We start from the raw sequence: 25,328 nt of genomic DNA, 5'->3' as shown, positions 1-25,328 counted from the left end.
CCATTGGTCCTTTTGGCAGGTCCTGAAAGGGCAAAACTTCTGTAGCTGTTTCCTGTGCTGCAGCTATATAAACTGCGCATGACCGCACGGCCATGCGCTAGTATTGTCTTGATATTATGTGTGTGTGTAGATGGATGTATGTCGATGGATGAAAGCTACTAAGTATCCCTCCCTAGAGTTGTTGACTGCTCGCGGATGATGGTAGCTATCTAGCGCCCGACTAGCCATCTGCATGTAACACACATCACAGCGTCCTGTTGCTGTGCCCGCCTGTACGGCGCCGTGCGCTTCCTCTGCGCTTTCCTTACCCAAGCCTGGGTGGTTAGTGGCGTCCATCAGTGCGGCACTGCACGCACTCTCGTGCCTATAGATTCTATTTTATAAGTTTCCTTACACACCCAGTTGCGTTGTTGTGCCAGCAAGTGTCTAATCGGACTTCAATCCTGTGTAGGGGTTGAGTTCGCTGACTTCTTGCTCGCGCCCTATGTGTGGTACTGCGGTCCTGTGACTCAACAGGATCGCTTCCTTCACGCAGGGTGAACTTAACCCATGTGTGTATACTTAGTACCGCCATATAGTCCGTCTTACTAGCAGCAGGGTCTTTTACCTGCACGGTGGACCTCGGACTGCGAACGCACCTAGTTTCATATTATCTATACTTGGTGCGTTCCGCCGGTCCTTAACACCGTATCTTTGTGCAACGCAGAAAAGGTGAACGGATGGACTCTACATGCCTGGTTCCCACCGTGAAGCATGGAGGAGGAGGTGTGATGGTGTGATGGTGCTTTGCTGGTGACACTGCTGGGGATTTATTCCAAATTGAAGGCATACTGAACCAGCATGGCTACCACAGCATCTTGCAGCGGCATGCTATTTCATCTGGTTTGCGTTTAGTTAGGCCATCATTTTATTTTTCAACAAGACAATGACCCCAACCACACCTCCAGGCTGTGTAAGGGCTATTTGACCAAGAAGGAGAGTGATGGGGTGCTACGCCAGATGACCTGGCTTCCACAGTCACCAGACCTGAACCCAATCGAGATGGACCGCAGAGTGAAGGCAAAAGGGCCAACAAGTGCTAAGCATCTTTGGGAACTCCTTCAAGATTGTTGGAAGACCATTTCCAGTGACTACCTCTTGAAGCTCATCAAGAGAATGCCAAGAGTGTGCAAAGCAGTCATCAAAGCAAAAGGTGGCTACTTTGAAGAACCTAGAATATAAGAAATAATTTCAGCTTTTTCACACTTTTTTGTTAAGTATATAATTCCACATGTGTTAATTTATAGTTTTGATACCTTTAGTGTGAATGTACAATTTTCATAGTCATGAAAATACAGAAAAATCTTTAAATGAGAAGTTGTGTCCAAACTTTTGGTCTGTACTGTGTATATATATATATAATATGTTTAAAATACAAAGAATGAATCACAGTGTGGAAGAAAAGTTGCGTTGTTTTTACAGGTAGAAAATAGCAAGAGAGAAAAATCTAAAGCAGAGGAAAGGGATGTACATTTTGCACTACAGGTTGCAAATTTGTGTTTCTACGATTATTTGTCAGAAGTTATTACTCACAAGGACCATCAGCTGGGCCATAGTTAAGGAAGAAAACTCCTATTGTTATGAGGACACATGTTCTCCATGTCAGTTTACGCACGAGCTGTGAACGATGAAATCCTCTCTTCAGCATGGAGCTAAAAGCTAGAGCCACGGAGGTGCCAATGATGAAGACAAACCTGAAACATATTTAGCAGTATGCCCAATGGTTATTGCAACTGTAACATTTCAGTTTATAAAATACACAAAAAAAACTGCAAGCTACTTAAACATTTGTCTGGTTAAGTGCAACAAGAGAGTAGATTCTAACAATTAGATAGGAAATGACCACTGTGAAGGAAATATATAATTGTAAGGGAAACTATACTTTCAGTAAAATGACTAGTTAAAGCTGCATCGAAATGACTGTCTGCAGGGCTGCCACTAGAAATTTTGGGGCCCCATACTGGCAAAATTTTCGGGGCCCCCTTGAGACTCCGCCCAGGCTCCACCCCAGCCCCGCCTCCAGGCTCCACCCCTTGAACTGTCCACAGTCCCACCGCTATCTCTTGGAAAATCTCCACTTCTCACCTATCACACATTAACAGTTCCCATCACCAGATCACACATATAGCTGGCAGCTTTTGTTTTGGCCAAAAGATTTTTTAAGCCGCCACCAGAACACGGTAGACACTTTTGGCCGGGCCCTACTGTACTGTAACCTACTAAATATTTGTTAAAATATGCAATACAATTTAGGTATATTTTTATTTATTTTTCAATTTTTAAAATGACCTATAATACTACATACAAGGAACAAATACCACAACACTATGACCAGATGACATATTACCACCACAGTGATCGAATAATATAAAATACAAGGAACAAATACCACAACACCATGACCAGACCGCATATTACCACCACATAATGACTGAATACTACAATACTGATCAGTAATAAAAAAAAACAACCACAATACTATCACCATCAGTGCCATTATACACAGGAGATCTGTAATTAGTAAGCAGTGTCTGTGTACAGGTAATACAGTGATCACGGGTGACATTATACACAGGAGCTCTGTATATAGTATACAGTGTATAGTGTCAGTGTATAGTTAACACTGACTCACCAGTGACGTCTCTAGGTGAAGTCCTTCATCTTTCATCCAGCACAGACCGCCATCATTTCTTCCAGCCAGGACTCGTCTCTGCAGGAAATAACACAGTTATCTCGAGTTCCACTTGCAGAATACATTACTTAATTTTCACAGCCTCTACATTACACCACATAAAGAAGGTGACATAGTATCACTCTGCACAGTAACAGGACCTCCCCCCATTTAAAACAGTATACTCAAAAAATAAAATAAATACATCACTGCAATAATAATATCCCTTAATTAGCCCCTATGGTAATATTCGCCATCCTAGCCCCCGTGTGTCTCATTGCAGGCTCCAGCCATATGTTCTCCCATCCTGCCCTCATGAGTATCCATTCTGCCCCATATGATCTCCCCATCCTGCCCCATCGTATCCATCCTGCCCCATCTGTCTCCAATCCTGCCCCATCTGTCTCCATTCTGCCCCATCTGTTTCCAATCCTGCCCCATCTGTGTCCAGCACTCTGCCCCATCTGTGTCCAGCACTCTGCCCCATCTGTTTCCGATCCTGCCCCATCTGTGTCCAGCACTCTGCCCCATCTCTGTCCAGCACTCTGCCCCATCTCTTCCCAGCACTCTGCCCAGCACTCTGCCCCATCTCTGCCCAGCACTCTGCCCTATCTCTTCCCAGCACTCTGCCCAGCACTCTGCCCCATCTCTGCCCAGCACTCTGCCCCATCTCTTCCCAGCACTCTGCCCAGCACTCTGCCCCATCTCTGTCCAGCACTCTGCCCCATCTCTGTCCAGCACTCTGCCCCATCTCTGTCCAGCACTCTGCCCCATCTCTGTCCAGCACTCTGCCCCATCTCTTCCCAGCACTCTGCCCCATCTCTGTCTAGCACTCTGCCCCATCTCTGTCCAGCGTTTTGCCCCATCTCTGCCCAGCGCTCTGCCCCATCTCTGTCCAACGCTCTGCCCCATCTCTATCCAGCGCTCTGCCCCATCTCTGTCCAGCGCTCTGCCCCATCTCTGTCCAGCGCTCTGCCCCATCTCTGTCCAGCGCTCTGCCCCATCTCTGTCCAGCGCTCTGCCCCATCTCTGTCCAGCGCTCTGCCCCATCTCTGTCCAGCGCTCTGCCCCATCTCTGTCCAGCGCTCTGCCCCATCTCTGTCCAGCGCTCTGCCCCATCTCTGTCCAGCGCTCTGCCCCATCTCTGTCCAGCCCTCTGCCCCATCTCTGCCCAGCACTCTGCCCCATCTCTTCCCAGCACTCTGCCCAATCTCTGTCCAGCACTCTGCCCCATCTCTGTCCAGCACTCTGCCCCATCTCTGTCCAGCACTCTGCCCCATCTCTTCCCAGCACTCTGCCCCATCTCTGCCCCATCTCTGCCCAGCACTCTGCCCCATCTCTTCCCAGCACTCTGCCCAGCACTCTGCCCCATCTCTGTGCAGCACTCTGCCCCATCTCTGTCCAGCACTCTGCCCCATCTCTGTCCAGCACTCTGCCCCATCTCTGTCCAGCACTCTGCCCCATCTCTGTCCAGCACTCTGCCCCATCTCTGTCCAGCACTCTGCCCCATCTCTGTCTAGCACTCTGCCCCATCTCTGTCCAGCACTCTGCCCCATCTCTGTCCAGCACTCTGCCCCATCTCTGTCCAGCACTCTGCCCAGCACTCTGCCCCATCTCTTCCCAGCACTCTGCCCAGCACTCTGCCCCATCTCTGTCCAGCACTCTGCCCCATCTCTGTCCAGCACTCTGCCCCATCTCTGTCCAGCACTCTGCCCCATCTCTGTCCAGCACTCTGCCCAGCACTCTGCCCCATCTCTTCCCAGCACTCTGCCCAGCACTCTGCCCCATCTCTGTCCAGCACTCTGCCCCATCTCTGTCCAGCACTCTGCCCCATCTCTTCCCAGCACTCTGCCCCATCTCTGCCCAGCACTCTGCCCCATCTCTGTCCAGCACTCTGCCCCATCTCTGTCCAGCACTCTGCCCAGCACTCTGCCCCATCTCTTCCCAGCACTCTGCCCAGCACTCTGCCCCATCTCTGTGCAGCACTCTGCCCCATCTCTGTCCAGCACTCTGCCCCATCTCTGTCCAGCACTCTGCCCCATCTCTGTCCAGCACTCTGCCCCATCTCTGTCCAGCACTCTGCCCCATCTCTGTCTAGCACTCTGCCCCATCTCTGTCCAGCACTCTGCCCCATCTCTGTCCAGCACTCTGCCCCATCTCTGTCCAGCACTCTGCCCAGCACTCTGCCCCATCTCTTCCCAGCACTCTGCCCAGCACTCTGCCCCATCTCTGTCCAGCACTCTGCCCCATCTCTGTCCAGCACTCTGCCCCATCTCTGTCCAGCACTCTGCCCCATCTCTGTCCAGCACTCTGCCCAGCACTCTGCCCCATCTCTGTCCAGCACTCTGCCCCATCTCTGTCTAGCACTCTGCCCCATCTCTGTCCAGCACTCTGCCCCATCTCTGTCCAGCACTCTGCCCCATCTCTGTCCAGCACTCTGCCCAGCACTCTGCCCCATCTCTTCCCAGCACTCTGCCCAGCACTCTGCCCCATCTCTGTCCAGCACTCTGCCCCATCTCTGTCCAGCACTCTGCCCCATCTCTGTCCAGCACTCTGCCCCATCTCTGTCCAGCACTCTGCCCCATCTCTGTCCAGCACTCTGCCCCATCTCTTCCCAGCACTCTGCCCAGCACTCTGCCCCATCTCTGTCCAGCACTCTGCCCCATCTCTGCCCAGCACTCTGCCCCATCTCTGTCCAGCACTCTGCCCCATCTCTGTCCAGCACTCTGCCCCATCTCTGTCCAGCACTCTGCCCCATCTCTGTCTAGCACTCTGCCCCATCTCTGTCCAGCACTCTGCCCCATCTCTGTCCAGCACTCTGCCCCATCTCTGTCCAGCACTCTGCCCAGCACTCTGCCCCATCTCTTCCCAGCACTCTGCCCAGCACTCTGCCCCATCTCTGTCCAGCACTCTGCCCCATCTCTGTCCAGCACTCTGCCCCATCTCTGTCCAGCACTCTGCCCCATCTCTGTCCAGCACTCTGCCCAGCACTCTGCCCCATCTCTTCCCAGCACTCTGCCCAGCACTCTGCCCCATCTCTGTCCAGCACTCTGCCCCATCTCTGTCCAGCACTCTGCCCCATCTCTGTCCAGCACTCTGCCCCATCTCTTCCCAGCACTTTGCCCCATTTCTTCCCAGCACTCTGCCCCATCTCTTCCCTGCACTCTGCCCCATCTCTGTCTAGCACTCTGCCCCATCTCTGTCCAGCACTCTGCCCCATCTCTGTCCAGCACTCTGCCCCATCTCTTCCCAGCACTCTGCCCCATCTCTTCCCAGCACTCTGCCCCATCTCTGTCCAGCGTTTTGCCCGTGTCCAGCACTCTGCCCCATCTCTGTCCAGCACTCTGCCCCATCTCTGTCCAGCACTCTGCCCCATCTCTGTCCAGCACTCTGCCCCATCTCTGTCCAGCACTCTGCCCCATCTCTGTCCAGCACTCTGCCCCATCTCTGTCCAGCACTCTGCCCCATCTCTGTCCAGCACTCTGCCCCATCTCTGTCCAGCACTCTGCCCAGCACTCTGCCCAGCACTCTGCCCCATCTCTGTCCAGCACTCTGCCCCATCTCTTCCCAGCACTCTGCCCCATCTCTTCCCAGCACTCTGCCCCATCTCTGTCCAGCGTTCTTCCTTGGGCCCCCGGATCGCCGCTCTAAAAAAAAAAAAAGAAGTTCTTCTTACCTGCCGCGCTCCTGCGGCGGGCGAATTCTCCACGCAGCTGCAGCGTGCATGCACTCGCCGGCGACTGACAATGATGTCAGACGCCGGCGACATGCACGCACGCTTAGGCTGATGTCAGCGCCTGCCAGCCTCAGATTGGCTGGCGGCGCCGCGGCTGTTAACTATTGACGTGCGGGCCCGCGCCCGCACGTCAATAGCTTTAAACAGCTGCAGCGTCGGCGCTAAGGGCCCGGTTAGCCTGCGGCTGCCGGTAGGGGCCCGGTGAGCAGATAAGAGGGGGCCCGATGCGGGCCCCCTCTGCTCACCGGGCCCCATACGCCAGTCACGGCCGTCATGCCCTGATGGCGGCCCTGACTGTCTGTACAAAAAGGATATAACATCTGCCTATTCTTACTGTAGGAAGTCAGAACTAGAGATGAGCGAACTTGTTAGGAAAACGTTTGAAAAATTAAAATTCAGCACGAACGTAGCACATTCGGTTTCGTGTTCAGTTTCCAGGGCATTTTTACTCATAGTCGGCAAAATTCAGTAACAGTTTGGAAAATCATTGCATTTCCACTAATGCTTTTGTTTTCACTTTGTCTGGGATAGTGGTGCTGTATGATGAGCGGGGTGAATGGGGGAACGTGTTTGATGAGGGGAGGGGGAAGGGAGGGGGAGTGGAGAGGTTAAAGGAGTGTCGTACTGTTTATTCCTTAATTTAATGTGTGTAAATTCTGGCAGCCAATCAGGGCACAGAAACCATCAACAACGTCATGATGCAAGGTCTTCTGTGATTGGCTACCGAAATCACATGTCCCTGTGCATATAAAAAGCGGACATCTTGTTTTGCTGTCACCATTTTCTCAGTGTCACAGTGCAGAGAAGCCGCTCCTGCTAGTGCTGCTGCTGCTGCTGAAAGTGAACTTGTCAGTTAGCTAGTTAGGATCCTGTCATGTGTGAAACTGATCTTCCAGCATCTAACTAGATTGCGCTAAAACTGTGTTGCAGTCTCAGGAGGCCCATTTGCTAATCAAAATCATTTGGACAAAAAACTATGTTGCAGTGAGGAATCAGAAAGCCCTTTTTTCTCTTAAAAATTGTTAGGCCTAATATTTCAGCCAGGAGGCCCTATTTGCTCATGAAAATAGTTAGGTATACCGGTCATCTACATGCTGGAGCACACTTATAATCTTTAATAATAATCTTTATTTTTATATAGCGCTAACATATTCCGCAGCGCTTTACATTTTGCACACATTATCATCGCTGTCCCCTATGGGTCTCACAATCTTAATTCCCTATCAGTATGTCTTTGAAATGTGGGAGGAAACCGGAGAACCCGGAGGAAACCCATGCAAACACAGGGAGAACATGTAAACTCCTTGCAGATGTTGTCCTTGGTGGGATTTGAACCAAGGACCCCAGTGCTGCAATGCTAACCACTGAGCCACCATGCTGCCCACACTTTGAATAGTTTGCGTGAGGAGGTGGTGGCCCCATTGGAAGAGGTGGAAGCAGAGGAGGATGAGGAAGGGATAACAATATATCTAAGCTCTGGACTGTCCTCGCACAGGCGGGTGCCATTGGAGGTTGAATAATAACAGCGATCGAGGGGGCTTATGGTACTAAACAAACTGTTAGTAAAGGTGCAAGAGCCAAGGAACAAATTGAGGAGAACAAGGAGGAAGAGGTGATGGATGGGAAACAGTCAGGAGATGAAGAGGATAATGATCCCGTCTATTGTCCATGGTTGGTTGGGAGGGGACGAAGGAAACAACCTTTTGGCTATGTGTGCACATTGCAGATTTGCTTGTGTATAATTCTGAGCAGATTCTGTCTCTCTTGGCAGAAAACGCAGTTGAAATTCCACGCGGATTTAATGCATTTTTTATGTGGATTTTGATGCGGATTTGTAAGCTAAATAAAGATATATTATTAAAAATATAAAATAAATGTGATGTCATTTCCTTGTTCAACCTCTTCAGCCAGGTACCGTCATTAATATTAAATACACCCCCCCACACACACATAAATAAATAAATACACACTATTAAAGACACACACACTGTCACCAGCCTATGTAGGAGCATTAACATAATTAACCTACATATGCTGTAACAAAACAGCAACTGTTATAAGGCTACATCCCCACAATCAGTATTAAGCAGTGCTTTGGATGCATCACATGTCCACTCCGTCCAAAGTGCTGCTGGCTTTTGAACGCAGGTGTTCATTGAACCAAGCGGAATCACCATGTCCTATACATTGGATGGGTGATATTTATCTTGCGGAGACTGAGCGTCTCCGCAAGGTAAATAGACATGTTGCGGGCTGAAAAGACGCATCGCATGTCCGTCTCTGTAGGGAAGCCGCGGGCTCCGGTGCATGCACAGTGGACATGGGATTTCTTGAAATCCCATCCACTGGCCACTGCGGGTTGGACGCTGTGGATGTATGCAGTGTCCAACCCGCAGTGCTTACTGAATGTGAGAACATACCTTCAGAAATTTGCGTGAATGCAATATCTGTTTATTTTTTTAAAAAAAATTTAAGGAATTGCGTCGGCTCCCATGTAATTTTCTTAATCAGCAGATGGAAAGCCGATGGCTGAGGGCTTATGTTAATATTCTGGCAAGGAGCCAATAGCCATAAAGGTTCTCAGGCTACTTATATCAGCTCACAAATGTTTGCTTATCCTTTACTGGCTAGTTTATAAGGGAACCCCAGAAAAAAACTGACATGGGGTCCCCCTATAAAGTCGAACCAGCAAAGGCTAGGCAGACAGCTGCGGGCTGATATTAATAGACTGGGAAGGGGCCATGGATATTGACACCCCCCAGACTTAAAACATCATCTCTCAGCTGCCCCAGAAATGGCACACCATATAGATGCACCATATCTGACACTTAGCCTCACTTTTCCCACTTTCCCTGTAGCGGTGGCAAGTGGGGTAATATTTGTGGGGTTGATGTCACCTTTGTATTGTCCAGTGACATCAAGCACACGGATTAGTAATGGAGAAGCGTCAATAAGACTCCTATCCATTACTAATCCTATACTTATATGGTAAATAAACACACAACCAGAATAAAGTCATTTAATTGAAGTAATCACACAGACTCCTTTATTGAATCTTAATGTACCATGCTTACTGCATCGCCTAATCCCCGACTCCCTTGATCTCCTGCAACAAAAATAAAATAATAAACCAACATATAATACTCCCTGTCTGATGTAGTCCATTAACGATTGTCCCATGACGATCTCACATGTAGAACAGTCACATTGGGAGATGTGACTGCTCTACCCGACCTCCAGTGATACACTGACAGGAGGTAATCCTCCCGCAGTGTATCACTGAGAGTTCACCGGAGTTTGTGCTCTCACTTACGGCACCGCTGCGTGAGAATTTTCTCACGCAGCAGTGCCGCGAGTGAGAACCGGAGCTGATCTGCTGATGAACACCGGTGAACTCTCACGGCAGTGCAGTGATACACTACAGGAGGGATTACCTCCTGTCATTGTATCACCAGAGGCCTGGTAGAGCGGTCACATCTCCCAATGTGACTGTTATACACGTGAGATCTCCGTGAGACACTCGTAAATTAAATGGACTAAGGTGGACAGGGAGTATATGTTGGTTTATTATTTTATTTTTGTTGCAGTAGACGCAGGTGTCGGAGATTAGGTGTTTGGTGAGTATGTACATTTTATGTAATTATGTCAATTATTTTTTCTTTACAATTAAACACAGTCGCCAGATGATGGGACTATTCTCCCATCATCGGCTCATGCTGTCACTGTTATATGTGACAGCAGACATAGCCAGATGGGAATAGTAGTCCCATCAGATGACAGCTGGGTACACACACACAGATACCTGCAGACAGACACACACACCCGCAGACACCCGTAGACAGACACACACAGGCACCTGCAGAAAGACACACACACACGCAGACAGACAGAGAGAGACATACACATATTCTCCACTCACACATATTCTCCCCCAAACACACATATTCTCCGCCCACACACTCTTCCTCTTTCCTTTCTGTAGCGTTTTTGGCACACAAATCCACAAACCCTTTTACACCTGTGGTTTGGCTGCAGATTTAACTGACTCAATGGATGCAGAAATGCTGCAGTTTCGCAAAAAGAATTGACATGCTGAGGAAAATAAAATGCTGCAAATCAGTGCAGAATTTTATGCAGCATGTTCACACCAATTCTGGATTCCCATTGATTAACATTGCTTTAGCAATCCTTTGCGGATTTAGTTCAATTCCATGCAGGAAAAACAATCCGCAACGTGTGCACATAGCCGTAGTGTTATCTCACCACCAAAACACCATGGACTTGGACCTCATGGAAGCGCCCGACACATGAGTGCCTCATTGTTGCACTATCTTCAACATGATGCCGTATTCATAGAGTTAGAAATAGTGCTGACTACTGGGTTACCTGTTGTGAATTCTGTTGTCGGGCTCCCTCCTGTGGTCATGAATGGTACTTCGGCTGGTTCTGTCCATGGACTTCCTCTGGTGGGTGTTTCTGAGTTTCCTTTCACAGGTGACGAGGTTAATTCGTTAGCTGCTGCTCTATTTAACTCCACTTAGATCTTTGCTCCAGGCCACCTGTCAATGTTCCAGTATTGGTCTAGTTCACTCCTGGATCGTTCTTGTGACCTGTCTTCCCATCAGAAGCTAAGTTCCAGCTTGTATTTCTTTGGTTTGCTATTTTTCTGTCCAGCTTGCTATTTATTTTGTTGTCTTGCTTGCTGGAAGCTCTGGGACGCAGAGGGAGCGCCTCCGCACCGTGAGTCGGTGCGGAGGGTCTTTTTGCGCCCTCTGCGTGGTCTTTTTGTAGGTTTTTGTGCTGACCGCAAAGTAACCTTTCCTATCCTCGGTCTGTTCAGTAAGTCGGGCCTCACTTTGCTTAATCTATTTCATCTCTGTGTTTGTATTTTCATCTTTACTCACAGTCATTATATGTGGGGGGCTGCCTTTTCCTTTGGGGAATTTCTCTGAGGCAAGGTAGGCTTTATTTTTCTATCTTCAGGGCTAGCTAGTTTCTTAGGCTGTGCCGAGTTGCATAGGGAGCGTTAGGCGCAATCCACGGCTATTTCTAGTGTGGTTGATAGGTTTAGGGATTGCGGTCAGCAGAGTTCCCACGTCCCAGAGCTCGTCCTTTATTATCAGTAACTATCAGGTCATTCCGTGTGCTCTTAACCACCAGGTCCATTATTGTCCTGACCACCAGGTCATAACAGTACAGGTGGCCCAAAGTACTAATGCATCTCAATAGAGGGATAAGAGAAGTTCTGAGACCATTTTTTTTTTCTTTGCAGTGTGTTTTGTCTCAATGTTCCCCTTTACCTCTGGGTGGTTCAGGACACTGGTGTAAACATGGACATTCAAGGTCTGTCTTCTTGGATGGATAATCTCACTACAAGGATACAAAACATTCAAGATTTTGTGGTTAAAAATCCGATGTTAGAGCCTAGGATTCCAATTCCTGATTTGTTTTTTGGTGATAGATCTAAGTTCTTGAATTTCAAAAATAATTGTAAATTGTTTCTTGCCTTGAAACCTCGCTCCTCAGGTGACCCTGTTCAACAAGTAAAGATCATTATTTCTTTGTTACGTGGGGACCCTCAAGACTGGGCATTTTCCCTTGCGCCAGGAGATCCGGCATTGCGTGATGTTGATGCGTTTTTCCTGGCGCTTGGATTGCTTTATGACGAACCTAATTCAGTGGATCAGGCAGAGAAAATCTTGCTGGCTCTGTGTCAGTGTCAGGATGAAGCGGAGATATATTGTCAGAAGTTTAGAAAGTGGTCTGTGCTCACTCAGTGGAATGAATGTGCCCTGGCAGCAATCTTCAGAAAGGGTCTCTCTGAAGCCCTTAAGGATGTCATGGTGGGGTTTCCCATGCTTGCTGGTCTGAATGAGTCTATGTCCTTGGCCATTCAGATCGATCGACGCTTGCGTGAGCGTAAAGCTGTGCACCATTTGGCGGTACTATCTGAACATGGGCCTGAGCCTATGCAATGTGATAGGACTTTGACCAGAGCTGAACGGCAAGAACACAGACGTCGGAATGGGCTGTGTTTTTACTGTGGTGATTCCACTCATGCTATCTCCGATTGTCCTAAGCGCACTAAGCGGTTCGCTAGGTCTGCCACCATTGGTATGGTACAGTCTAAATTTCTATTGTCTGTTACTCTGATTTGCTCTTTGTCATCCTATTCTGTTATGGCATTTGTGGATTCAGGCGCTGCCCTGAATTTGATGGACTTGGAGTATGCTAGGAGCTGTGGTTTTTTCTTGGAGCCCTTGCAGTATCCTATTCCATTGAGGGGAATTGATGCTACGCCTTTGGCCAAGAATAAGCCTCAGTACTGGACCCAATTGACCATGTGCATGGCTCCTGCACATCAGGAGGATATTCGATTTCTGGTGTTGCATAATCTGCATGATGTGGTCGTTTTGGGGTTGCCATGGCTACAGGTTCATAATCCAGTATTGGACTGGAAATCTATGTCTGTGTCCAGCTGGGGTTGCCAGGGGGTACATGGTGATGTTCCATTTTTGTCTATTTCGTCTTCCACTCCTTCTTAAGTTCCAGAGTTTTTGTCGGATTATCGGGATGTATTTGATGAGCTCAAAGCCAGTGCCCTACCTCCTCATAGGGATTGCGATTGTGCAATTAATTTGATTCCTGGTAGTAAGTTTCCTAAGGGCCGATTGTTCAATTTATCTGTGCCACAACACGCCGCTATGCGGAGTTATATAAAGGAATCCTTGGAGAAGGGTCATATTCGCCCGTCGTCATCACCGTTAGGAGCAGGGTTCTTTTTTGTGGCCAAGAAGGATGGTTCTTTGAGACCTTGTATTGATTACCGCCTTCTTAATAAAATTACAGTCAAATTTCAGTATCCTTTGCTGTTGCTGTCTGATTTGTTTGCTCGTATTAAAGGGGCTAGTTGGTTCACCAAGATAGATCTTCGAGGGGCGTATAATCTTGTGCGTATTAAACAAGGCGATGAATGGAAAACAGCATTTAATACGCCCGAGGGCCATTTTGAGTACCTGGTTATGCCATTCGGGCTTTCCAATGCTCCATCAGTATTTCAGTCCTTTATGCATGACATCTTCCGAGAGTACCTGGATAAATTCCTGATTGTGTATTTGGATGATATTTTGGTCTTTTCGGATGATTGGGAGTCTCATGTGAAGCAGGTCAGAATGGTGTTCCAGGTCCTTCGTGCGAATTCCTTGTTTGTGAAGGGGTCAAAGTGTCTCTTTGGAGTTCAGAAGTTTTCATTTTTGGGGTTCATTTTTTCCCCTTCTACTATCGAGATGGACCCTGTTAAAGTCCAGGCCATTTACGATTGGACTCAGCCGACATCTGTGAAGAGCCTGCAAAAGTTCCTGGGCTTTGCTAATTTTTATCGGCGCTTCATCGCTAATTTTTCTACTGTTGCTAAACCGTTGACTGATTTGACCAAGAAGGGTGCTGATGTGGTCAATTGGTCTTCTGCGGCTGTAGAGGCTTTTCAGGAGTTGAAGCGTCGTTTTTCTTCTGCCCCTGTGTTGTGCCAGCCAGATGTTTCGCTTCCGTTTCAGGTTGAGGTTGATGTTTCTGAGATTGGAGCAGGGGTAGTTTTGTCGCAAAGAAGTTCTGATGGCTCGGTGATGAAGCCATGTGCTTTCTTTTCTAGAAAGTTTTCGCCTGCTGAGCGTAACTATGATGTTGGCAATCGTGAATTGTTGGCCATGAAGTGGGCATTCGAGGAGTGGCGTCATTGGCTGGAAGGAGCCAAGCATCGCGTGGTGGTCTTGACAGATCACAAGAATTTGACTTATCTTGAGTCTGCCAAACGGTTGAATCCGAGACAGGCTCGATGGTCGGTATTTTTCTCCCGTTTTGATTTTGTGGTTTCGTACCTTCCGGGCTCTAAGAATGTGAAGGCTGATGCCCTGTCAAGGAGTTTTGTGCCTGACTCTCCGGGTGTTCCTGAGCCGGCGGGTATTCTCAAAGAGGGGGTAATTTTGTCTGCCATCTCCCCTGATTTGCGGCGGGTGCTGCAAAAATTTCAGGCTGATAGACCTGACCGTTGCACAGCGGAGAAACTGTTTGTCCCTGATAGATGGACTAGTAGAGTTATCTCTGAGATTCATTGTTCAGTGTTGGCTGGGCATCCTGGAATCTTTGGTACCAGAGATTTGGTGGCTAGATCCTTCTGGTGGCCGTCTTTGTCGCGGGATGTGCATTCTTTTGTGCAGTCCTGTGGGACTTGTGCTCGGGCTAAGCCCTGCTGTTCTCGTGCCAGTGGGTTGCTTTTGCCCTTGCCGGTCCCGAAGAGGCCCTGGACGCATATTTCTATGGATTTTATTTCGGATCTCCCCGTCTCTCAAAAGATGTCGGTCATTTGGGTGGTTTGTGATCGCTTTTCTTAGATGGTCCATTTGGTACCTTTGTCTAAATTGCCTTCCTCCCCTGATTTAGTGCCGTTGTTTTTCCAGCATGTGGTTCGTTTGCATGGCATCCCGGAGAACATTGTTTCTGACAGAGGTTCCCAGTTTGTTTCAAGGCTTTGGTGATCCTATTGTGCTAGGATGGGCATTGATTTGTCTTTATCCTCGGCTTTCCATCCTCAGACAAATGGCCAAACCGAACGAACTAATCAAACTTTGGAAACATATCTGAGATGCTTTGTTTCTGCTGATCAGGATGATTGGGTGTCCTTTTTGCCGTTGGCTGAGTTCGCCCTTAATAATCGGGCCAGCTCGGCTACTTTGGTTTCGCCGTTTTTCTGCAATTCTGGTTTCCATCCTCGTTTCTCTTCAGGGCAGGTTGAGTCTTCAGACTGTCCTGGTGTAGATACTGTGGTGGATAGGTTGCAGCAGATTTGGACTCATGTGGTGGACAATTTGACATTGTCCCAGGAGAAGGCTCAACGTTTCGCTAACCGCCGGCGCTGTGTGGGTCCCCGACTTCGTGTTGGGGATTTGGTTTGGTTGTCGTCTTGTTATGTTCCTATGAAGGTTTCTATCACGGTGCCTGGATATCTATGCTGCAGGGGAAGCTGCACACAGCAGCTGAGCAAAATGCCAAGTTACTAACCTGAACCCACAGGACCTTTGACATGAAACAGAGTGTACAGGTAACGAACAGGACCTAGACCATGTGACAGAGTGGGAGGAGGGAAAGGGGGTGGAGCCAGACGCCAGGGAAACAGAGAAGGGACAAGCACTAAAGAGTTATCAAACAAGCAGAAGTCGTAGCCAGGAGATTACGAGGTACCAAAACAGAGAGACAGGGGATCGTCAGAAGCAAAGCCAGAGTTCAGTAGCCAGGAACACGAACAGGGTAAAGCACGGAAAGCAAGATAACGCTATGCAAACCAGGCACACAATCCAGGAGTCACGCATACAGACAGAAACAGAATCTATAGCTGACAGAGAAACCAGGCTAGGAGCGAGTATAAATACCCCTCCCAATATAGAAAAGAGGCTAGCAAAAATTAACCCTGACAGGACATTAACCATGTCCTGACCATGACAGTACCCCCCCTTAACGGGGGGCCACTGGACCCCCAGGCTTCTCAGGATATCTTACATGAAAAGCCCGCACCAGTCGATCAGCATGCACAGAACTGGCCGGAACCCATGACCTATCCTCAATAGAAAACCCCTTCCAATGTACAAGGTACTGAAGCCTACGACGCACCCACCGTGAATCAATGATGCGCCCTACCTCGTACTCCAGCTGACCCTCTACCAATACTGGTGGAACATTCAATGAAGAATCTTCTCTAACCATCCCCACAGGTTTTAATAGGGACCTGTGGAAGACATTAGAAATTTTGAAAGAGGTGGGCAACTGTAACCTATAGGCCACCGGGTTGATCACCTCAATAATCTTGTATGGACCTATAAACCTGGGGCCCAACTTCATGGAGGGAATCTTAAGTTTGATGTTACGAGTAGACAACCATACCTTCTCCCCCACCGTCAGTGTAGGAGCTGACCCCCTCCTCCTGTCTGCAAAATGTTTGTACCTCTTTTGAGCTTTGGAGATGTTCGCCTGAACCTCCCTCCAAAGGGTTCTTAACTGTTGCACCAGACCCTCAGCACCAGGGCAACCAGAATCCATGCGGGAAAATTCTCCAAACTGTGGAACAAACCCACAATTGACTTCAAAGGGAGATTTGCCAGTAGACTGATTAATACGACAATTGAATGCAAGCTCAGCCATGGGTAAAACCTCACACCAGTCCTCCTGTCTGGAAGAGGCCAGGCATCTCAAAATCTGTTCCAAAGACTGGTTGGTGCGTTCAGTCTGTCCGTTGGATTCCGGGTGATAAGCAGAGGAAAATGACAACGTAACCCCCAACTTCTTACAAAAAGCTCTCCAAAACCTGGCCACAAACTGCACACCCCTGTCAGACACCACATTCACAGGGACCCCATGCAACCGAACTATATGCTGAATAAACAAGCGAGCCAAGGTTTCAGCAGAAGGCAACGCAGGTAGCGGCACAAAATGGGCTTGCTTTGAAAACCTATCAACCACAACCCAAACTACAGAGTTGCCCTTGGAAGACGGAAGATTAGTGATAAAATCCATGGAGAGGTGTGTCCAGGGTTTATCCGGAATTGGCAAAGGTACCAATTCCCCGGCCGGCCGGACCAGAGAGCTCTTAGAACGAGCACACACCCCACAAGAATTCACAAACTTTTTGATATCCGAACCCATAGAAGGCCACCAAAAGTTCCTAGCTACTGCCCCCCGGGTAGCTGCAATCCCAGGGTGTGCACTCAACACAGAATCATGAAATTCTTGCAGAAGTGTGAAACAGAAGTGATCGGGTACAAACAGTTTACCTTGGGGTTTATTCCTGGGAGTTTGTGCTTGTGCATTCAAAATCTCCCTCTGTAACTCAGATGAGACTTCAGCCACAACCACTCCAGGTTGAAGAATGGAGGAAAGAGGTTCTGGAGGGGACACAGAATCAAAACTACGGGATAAGGCATCCGCCTTCACATTTTTAGACCCTGGTCGGAATGTAATGGTAAAATGAAACCGAGAAAAAAAAAGTGCCCACCGAGCCTGTCTGGGGGTTAATCTCTTAGCGGACTTGATATAGGCCAAATTTTTATGATCAGTGATGACCGTAACGGGAAAAACAGCCCCCTCCAGAAAATGCCTCCATTCTGCAAAGGCCAATTTAATTGCCAACAATTCTCTGTTGCCGACATCATAATTTCTCTCGGCCGAAGAGAATTTTTTAGAGAAAAAGGCACAGGGTTTAAGGTTAGTAAGGGTGGACGGACCCTGAGACAACACTGCCCCCACCCCCACCTCCGAGGCGCCAACCTCCACGATAAAAGGTTTCGATGGATCGGGTTGTATCAACACGGGTGCTGAAGTGAAACATTTCTTCAGTGTCAGAAAGGAATTTTTTGCGGCCATGGACCAATTTTTTACATCCGCCCCTTTGAGTGTGAGGTCCGTCAAGGGTTTTACTACCTGCGAAAACCCTTTAATGAACTTCCTATAATAATTAGCGAAGCCCAGAAATCGTTGCAACCCCTTCAGGTCCTGAGGTTGCACCCAATCAGAAATGGCCTGAACCTTCCCAGGATCCATGCGGAATCCCTCCCCAGATACAATTAACCCCAGAAAAGACAGTTCTTGCCAAAAGAACGAGCACTTCTCCAGCTTAGCATATAAATGGTTCTCCCTGAGTCTTACAAGAACCGAGTGAAGATGGTGTAAGTGTGACTGACTGTCCTCTGAGTATATCAAGATGACATCCAGGTAAATGACAACATAACGCCCAATCAGGTCAGAAAACACAACATTAATAAAACTCTGGAAAACAGCAGGAGCGTTGGTGAGACCGAAGGGCATGACCAAATTTTCAAACAAGCCCTCGGTCGTCAGAAATGCTGTTTTCCATTCATCCCCCTCTCGGATCCTTATCAGATTATAAGCCCCTCGTAAGTCAAGCTTGGAAAACCACTTGGCCCCAGTGAGTTGATTACATAAATCAGGAATCAGAGGAAAAGGATACGTGTTTTTAACAGTAATCTTATTTAGTTCTTGAAAGTCGAGGCACGGTCGCAAACCACCATCTTTTTTCTTGACAAAGAAAAACCCCGCAGCAACGGGTGAGACAGAGGGCCGAATATGCCCCTTGCGGAGGCTCTCTGTGATGTACTCTTTCATAGATTGGCGCTCAGGCCCAGACAAATTGTACAGACGAGCCTTGGGTAATTTGGCTCCCGGGATCAAATCAATTGCACAATCACCGGGTCGATGTGGTGGAAGCGCCTCAGCCTCACTTTCGGAAAACACGTCTTCGAAGTCCTTCAGGTACTCCGGAATACCCTCCAGACCGACAGACGACACAGATACAGACTTAATAGGGTTAACAAGAGGTCCCAGGTTACAACACGGACCATTACCCTTACATCTCCATTGAGTGATTTCCCCTGCCACCCAATCAATGACAGGATTGTGGCGTTGCAGCCAAGGCATACCCAGTACCAGTCCTGCAGGTAGATTATTCATTACAAAGCAACTTAATTTTTCCACATGAGTGGAACCCACCTTCAGAGAAAAAACATCAGTCCCGAAACAAATTCCATCCCGGGTAAGAGGGAATGAATCAACAGCCACAACTTTAACAGGGTTTTTCAGCCTGACTGTCCCTATCTTATGACGAGTCACAACTTGGGCATCAATCAAATTAATAGAAGACCCACAGTCAACAAAGGCGGTGGTCACCACAGGACCGCCAGCAAGTTCCAATTCCACTTGAAGCAATATTTTGGCAAGTGAAAAAACATGTACCTGGGAGTCTGGACAACCTCCTCGATTGTTGCCCAGACTCAGTCGTTTCTCAGACGGTTTCACAGAAGAAGGGCAGAGTGGACAGTTGCTTTTCCAATGTCCAGAGGCTCCACAGTAAAAGCACAATTGATTGTCTCTCCGGCGCCTCCTTTCTTTTTCCATAACCGAAACTGACCCAATCTCCATGGGTTCAGATACAGGAGCAGCGTCACGCAATTTGAAAAACAAGGAAGTCTCTTGCTGCATCACTCCTCTAGCACGGTGTCTCCGGTCCATTCGAACTGCCTGTGTCATGGCATCCTCCAGGGTATTAGGAGGAGGATGAAGTGCCAAAGCGTCCTTCAGACGGTCAGACAGACCCATGCGGAACAACTCCCTCAGGGCTGCATCATTCCAAGAAACTTCAGCTGCCCAGCGCCTAAAGTCTGAGCAGAACCATTCAGCAGAGTGCTTCCCTTGTGTCAAACTCATCACCATTTCCTCCGCCAGATGTACTCTATCAGGTTCATCATAAATGAGCCCCAGGGACTCCAAAAACAGGTTCACAGACATACGTTCAGGAGCAGAGGGAGAGAGGGAGAAGGCCCATGCTTGAGGGGACCCCCTTAATAAAGACATAACTACCCCCACCCTCTGTCTTTCATTTCCCGAGGCCCGGGGACGCACCTCAAAAAACAACCTGCATCCCTCCCTAAAGACCCTGAATAACTTTTTATCCCCAGAAAAAGAATCGGGTAACTTTACAGGTGGTTCGGGGTCCACCAGGGATACATCAGTGGTGCCCCCCTCCCGGGACCGCAAGGAAGCAGACATCTGTAAAGCACCTGCCACATCTCTCTGCACCTGCTGGTGCGAGTGGACCAGGGCTTGCTGTTCCACAGACAGCTTCTGCAACAACTGGGAGAGCTCATTAATCTGCCCCGTGAGAACCTGTACAGGATCCATGGCATACCAAGAACCCCCCACCAGGGAAAAAGACTGTAGGGTCAGCTATAATGTCACGGTGCCTGGATATCTATGCTGCAGGGGAAGCTGCACACAGCAGCTGAGCAAAATGCCAAGTTACTAACCTGAACCCACAGGACCTTTGACATGAAACAGAGTGTACAGGTAACGAACAGGACCTAGACCATGTGACAGAGTGGGAGGAGGGAAAGGGGGTGGAGCCAGACGCCAGGGAAACAGAGAAGGGACAAGCACTAAAGAGTTATCAAACAAGCAGAAGTCGTAGCCAGGAGATTACGAGGTACCAAAACAGAGAGACAGGGGATCGTCAGAAGCAAAGCCAGAGTTCAGTAGCCAGGAACACGAACAGGGTAAAGCACGGAAAGCAAGATAACGCTATGCAAACCAGGCACACAATCCAGGAGTCACGCATACAGACAGAAATAGAATCTATAGCTGACAGAGAAACCAGGCTAGGAGCGAGTATAAATACCCCTCCCAATATAGAAAAGAGGCTAGCAAAAATTAACCCTGACAGGACATTAACCATGTCCTGACCATGACAGTTTCCTCTCCTAAGTTTAAGCCTCGTTTCATTGGTCCGTATAAGATTTCTGAGGTTATCAATCCTGTGTCATTTCGTTTGGCCCTTCCTGCTTCTTTTGCCATCCATAATGTGTTCCATAGGTCGTTATTGCGGAGATACGTGGCGCCTGTGGTTCCATCTGTTGATCCTCCTGCCCCGGTGTTGGTTGAGGGGGAGTTGGAGTATGTGGTGGAGAAGATTTTGGATTCTCGTGTTTCGAGACGGAAACTCCAGTACCTGGTCAAGTGGAAGGGTTATGGTCAGGAAGATAATTCCTGGGTTTTTGCCTCTGATGTTCATGCTGCCGATCTGGTTCGTGCCTTTCATTTGGCTCATCCTGGTCGGCCTGGGGGCTCTGGTGAGGGTTCGGTGACCCCTCCTCAAGGGGGGGGTACTGTTGGGAATTCTGTTGTCGGGCTCCCTCCTGTGGTCATGAATGGTACTTCGGCTGGTTCTGTCCATGGAATTCCTCTGGTGGGTGTTTCTGAGTTTCCTTTCACAGGTGACAAGGTTAATTCGTTAGCTGCTGCTCTTTTTAACTCCACTTAGATCTTTGCTCCAGGCCACCTGTGTTGGTCTAGTTCACTCCTGGATCGTTCTTGTGACCTGTCTTCCCATCAGAAGCTAAGTTCCAGCTTGTATTTCTTTGGTTTGCTATTTTTCTGTCCAGCTTGCTATTTATTTTGTTGTCTTGCTTGCTGGAAGCTCTGGGACGCAGAGGGAGCGCCTCCGCACCGTGAGTTGGTGCGGAGGGTCTTTTTGCGCCCTCTGCGTGGTCTTTTTGTAGGTTTTTGTGCTGACTGCAAAGTAACCTTTCCTATCCTCGGTCTGTTCAGTAAGTCGGGCCTCACTTTGCTTAATCTATTTCATCTCTGTGTTTGTATTTTCATCTTTACTCACAGTCATTATATGTGGGGGGCTGCCTTTTCCTTTGGGGAATTTCTCTGAGGCAAGGTAGGCTTTATTTTTCTATCTTCAGGGCTAGCTAGTTTCTTAGGCTGTGCCGAATTGCATAGGGAGCGTTAGGCGCAATCGACGGCTATTTCTAGTGTGGTTGATAGGTTTAGGGATTGCGGTCAGCAGAGTTCCCACGTCCCAGAGCTCGTCCTTTATTATCAGTAACTATCAAGTCATTCCGTGTGCTCTTAACCACCAGGTCCATTATTGTCCTGACCACCAGGTCATAACAGTTACCACTTTGTTAGATCCACGGTACAAGAGTAAATTTTGCTAGATGCTTGCCCCTCCTGAAAGGGATGTGCAGATGCTGAAGTATCAAAACGCGCTTGTAAACAACATTAAGAGTGGTTTTCCCCAAGACAGCAGTGAGGCACACAGTGTGCATCACAATTCTAGACTTCTAACCCCAGGAACGTTAAAGCGTCATGACACAAACATTATAAAAGCTGTGGGGGAACAAAAACGCACAAGACCATCGGGTGTTACCCTTTTAGCTACAAAGGAAAGTAAAAGGAAGGTGCTCACCTCAGCTGGTTGTATGCAGGCCCAGCTCCTATGAACACCTGATGATATCAGCTGCTGCTGCCTTGTGACTGGGGGATGATCTCCTCCAGGATAGTTGACCATTTTGAATGATACCACAGTATCAGGCTGCGCTGCTGCATTAAAGAATTCTTGGGACCAAGATGAGTTAAACGGTTTTTATTTCCACAACACATTTCAATGCTGGACTAGAGTCTTTATCAAGTGAAAAAAACATGTAATTCATCTTGGTTCCAAGAATTCTTTATTACAGCAGTGCAGCCTGATATCGTGGTTATCGCAAAAACATTAGCAGCAGCAGCAGTGTAAGTGGCATAAGCGATTTCTGTGAGTCATTTCACACTCATTTTATAGACGTGCACCAGTAGAATGGAGTACAAGTCTGACACGTTGTGAACGACTGGAGCGGATGTATAAGGGGGTTACCACAATGGAGCGGAACCAGAAGACCTCAGCGTCTGGTTGCTCCTACTCCACTGCTAAGAAGAAGCACTTCTCCGGTTTATTAAATGGGTTTATTTCTTTCAGCAAAACAGGGGTTAATCAGCCATGTTGGAAATTCCTGTGTTCTGCTCTGCTCACTTAACCACTCCTTTTCTCTAGAATATCTGGGCTCTATTTCCAAGTCCTTGTCAGCGTTAGCACTTGCTTCATGACAATAGGAGGGAGAGAAGTTGGTTTGAGAAGGATTGCTGGAGGAGTTATAAGTGACTGTTGTGTGGTTTAGGAAAGAAATATATCTTGGTACCGTGTTAGCCAGTAGATAGAAAAATATTTAGAATTGAGAGTCCTCAGTGGTTGATACCTTTTAATGGCTAACTGAAAAGATGGTAACAAATTGCAAGCTTTCAAGACTACATACGTCTCTTCATCAGGCAAAGACTAAAACAAATTCTGAAGAATCACATATTTAAGCACAACATAGTATAGAAAAAAAAGGGAAAAACCATGGATAAGCCAGGTGACATGAAGCAGAATTACCATGGGTGATAAACAGTTACGTCCATAAATATTGGGCCAATTCTTAGATAAGGATTGTTTTATTGTCCTGTGATTAGGGTCTCTGTTGTGATGACCCCACGTAAACTGTTCATGGAACGTCTTCAGCTGTGGCTCAGACTCCGTCCAGATGATTAAAATGTTGTGTGGTTTGTATGCTTGATAATCCCTTATCCTTCCCTGTTTTGCTTTCTTCCCCTTCCTACACACCCTGGTGGATTTCCTCTGTTCTATGTGAGTGAATATTTTGTGTGTGTGAAGTTTTCAGTTGACCCCTGTCTTTGTTGCCCTGTGTGTTGGGTTGGTGTACTGCTGTGCACAGTAGCGCCCCCTCTTCCCTGGGTGGGGGAAGGAGACAGACGAAGGGCTAACTTAGGCTTTAAGGCAAGGGTGGAGGCCCCGGCGCCTTCGCCATCTGAAGTATCCCAGGGAACAGGGCAAGCTAGGGCTCCCCCTAGTGTTAAGGCCTGGAAAGGAACCCCTGGTCCCAGGTCTTTCGACAGCTGTGTCACGACAGGATGGTGCAGGAGTATTTTGAACTCAATATAAATTACATCAGGGGGAATTTGGACCCTTTTGCATTTTGGTCTTCTAAAATGGAAAAGTGGCCTGAGCTCGCCTGTCATGCCTTGGAGATTTTGTGATGCCTGGCAGCTAGCGTTCTCTCAGAACGTGCACTGCTTGTGGTGTCCTGACAGATATGGGCATCTGGCTGTCTCCTGAAAATTCTTCCCGAATGTCCTTCCCTTGTAGCCAAAAGAACCCCTAGTCTACGAGATATCCTGGTGCATAGTACATATGACCCCCAAAAAATAACTAAGGAAAAAAGGAGTACAACAAGGAAGGGATTTTTTCCATGTGGAGTATGTAAGGGCTGTGCCAATATGAAGAAAAGTACCACTTTCAAAAATCATGATGGTACAAGAACTTATGATATCAGAGTAAACATTACATGCTCATCAAAAGGCATAATTTATTATGCAACATGCCCATGTGGCAAAATTTACATAGGAATGACTAGTCGTGAGCTCAAAATTAGGGTTCGTGAACACTGCTTTGATATAGATAAAGCAAAAACAGTCCTTGACGATGCCACATTGAAAACCCTTCCTAACAAAAGCATGATACAAAATATCATGATAACTCTCTTTTAATTTTATGTTTGTATGTTGGCTTTTATTAATTTTTGTTTTATGTGTTTTACATAGTACATTAATCTACTTTTGAATGACTAACTGGGCACCGATATCTCCCGAGTGGATCGAGCAAGACTAACCTCGGAGGACATTCAGGAGGACAGTAGCAAAAATCAAAAAGGAAAAATGAAAAGGAAAAAGAATAAAAAAAGAAAAGAAGGAAGGAAACAAAGAGAAAAAAAGAATATAGAGACTCTGGAAGCTTCGGTGGTCCAGAATTATTGCGTACCACAGTACGATGTGGAATATAGGATTATGCATTAGTTGTGGGCAAGCATGTTTATTATGTAGATATGCCTCAGTTTTTTCCATATAGGGGGGTCTTTGTAAAAAATGTTTATGGGGATTTGCATTCATCTGTGGTTCCCATGAATGTGCAGGTGAACTAATGTATGGAGAGCACATTGCTTGATACGTATGTGCCAGTAGCGTAGCTACCGGGGGGGCAGAGGGGGCCCTCGCAGTGGGCCCCCCGCCCGTTATCGCAATGTGAGCTGTATCGGCATCTAGCGGATACAGCTCACCGCATTGATGAGGGAAGGAGCGCTGCGCTCCTCCCATCATCCCCACACTGACAGCGGGTGCGATGACGTCACCGCCCTGCGCCCGCTGTCAGTGTGGGGATGAGCGGGAGCAGGGAGCGCCGCTGGAACAAGGAGGAAGAGAGGTGAGTATCTGTTTATTTATAGGATCTGCCTATGGGGGGAGTGCTGCCTTATATAAATGATCTGCCTATTTGGGAGGGGAGTGCTGCCTTATTTATAGGATCTGCCTATTTGGGGGGGGGAGTGCTGCCTTATTTACATGATCTGCCTATTTGGGGGGGGAGTGCTGCCTTATTTACATGATCTGCCTATGGGG

The 25,328-nt window shown here is 48.0% G+C and overlaps 1 protein-coding gene across 2 annotated transcripts in view; it reads right to left on the bottom strand.

Annotated features, from left to right (window-relative positions):
* LOC138665532 (heparan-alpha-glucosaminide N-acetyltransferase-like) overlaps nucleotides 1-25,328 on the bottom strand; it is a 1,558,440-nt gene that overhangs the window by 789,774 nt on the left and 743,338 nt on the right. For both annotated transcript variants that reach the window (XM_069753108.1, XM_069753109.1), the window contains exon 10: nucleotides 1,573-1,733. In XM_069753108.1, the coding sequence (XP_069609209.1) occupies nucleotides 1,573-1,733 (161 nt within the window). The remainder of the gene's footprint in view (nucleotides 1-1,572; nucleotides 1,734-25,328) is intronic.

The sequence above is a fragment of the Ranitomeya imitator genome, chromosome 2, assembly GCF_032444005.1.
Source record: "Ranitomeya imitator isolate aRanImi1 chromosome 2, aRanImi1.pri, whole genome shotgun sequence".
NCBI lineage: Eukaryota > Metazoa > Chordata > Amphibia > Anura > Dendrobatidae > Ranitomeya > Ranitomeya imitator.
Note: the sequence above shows the minus strand (reverse complement) of the source record. Positions and strands in the feature narration are given on the sequence as shown.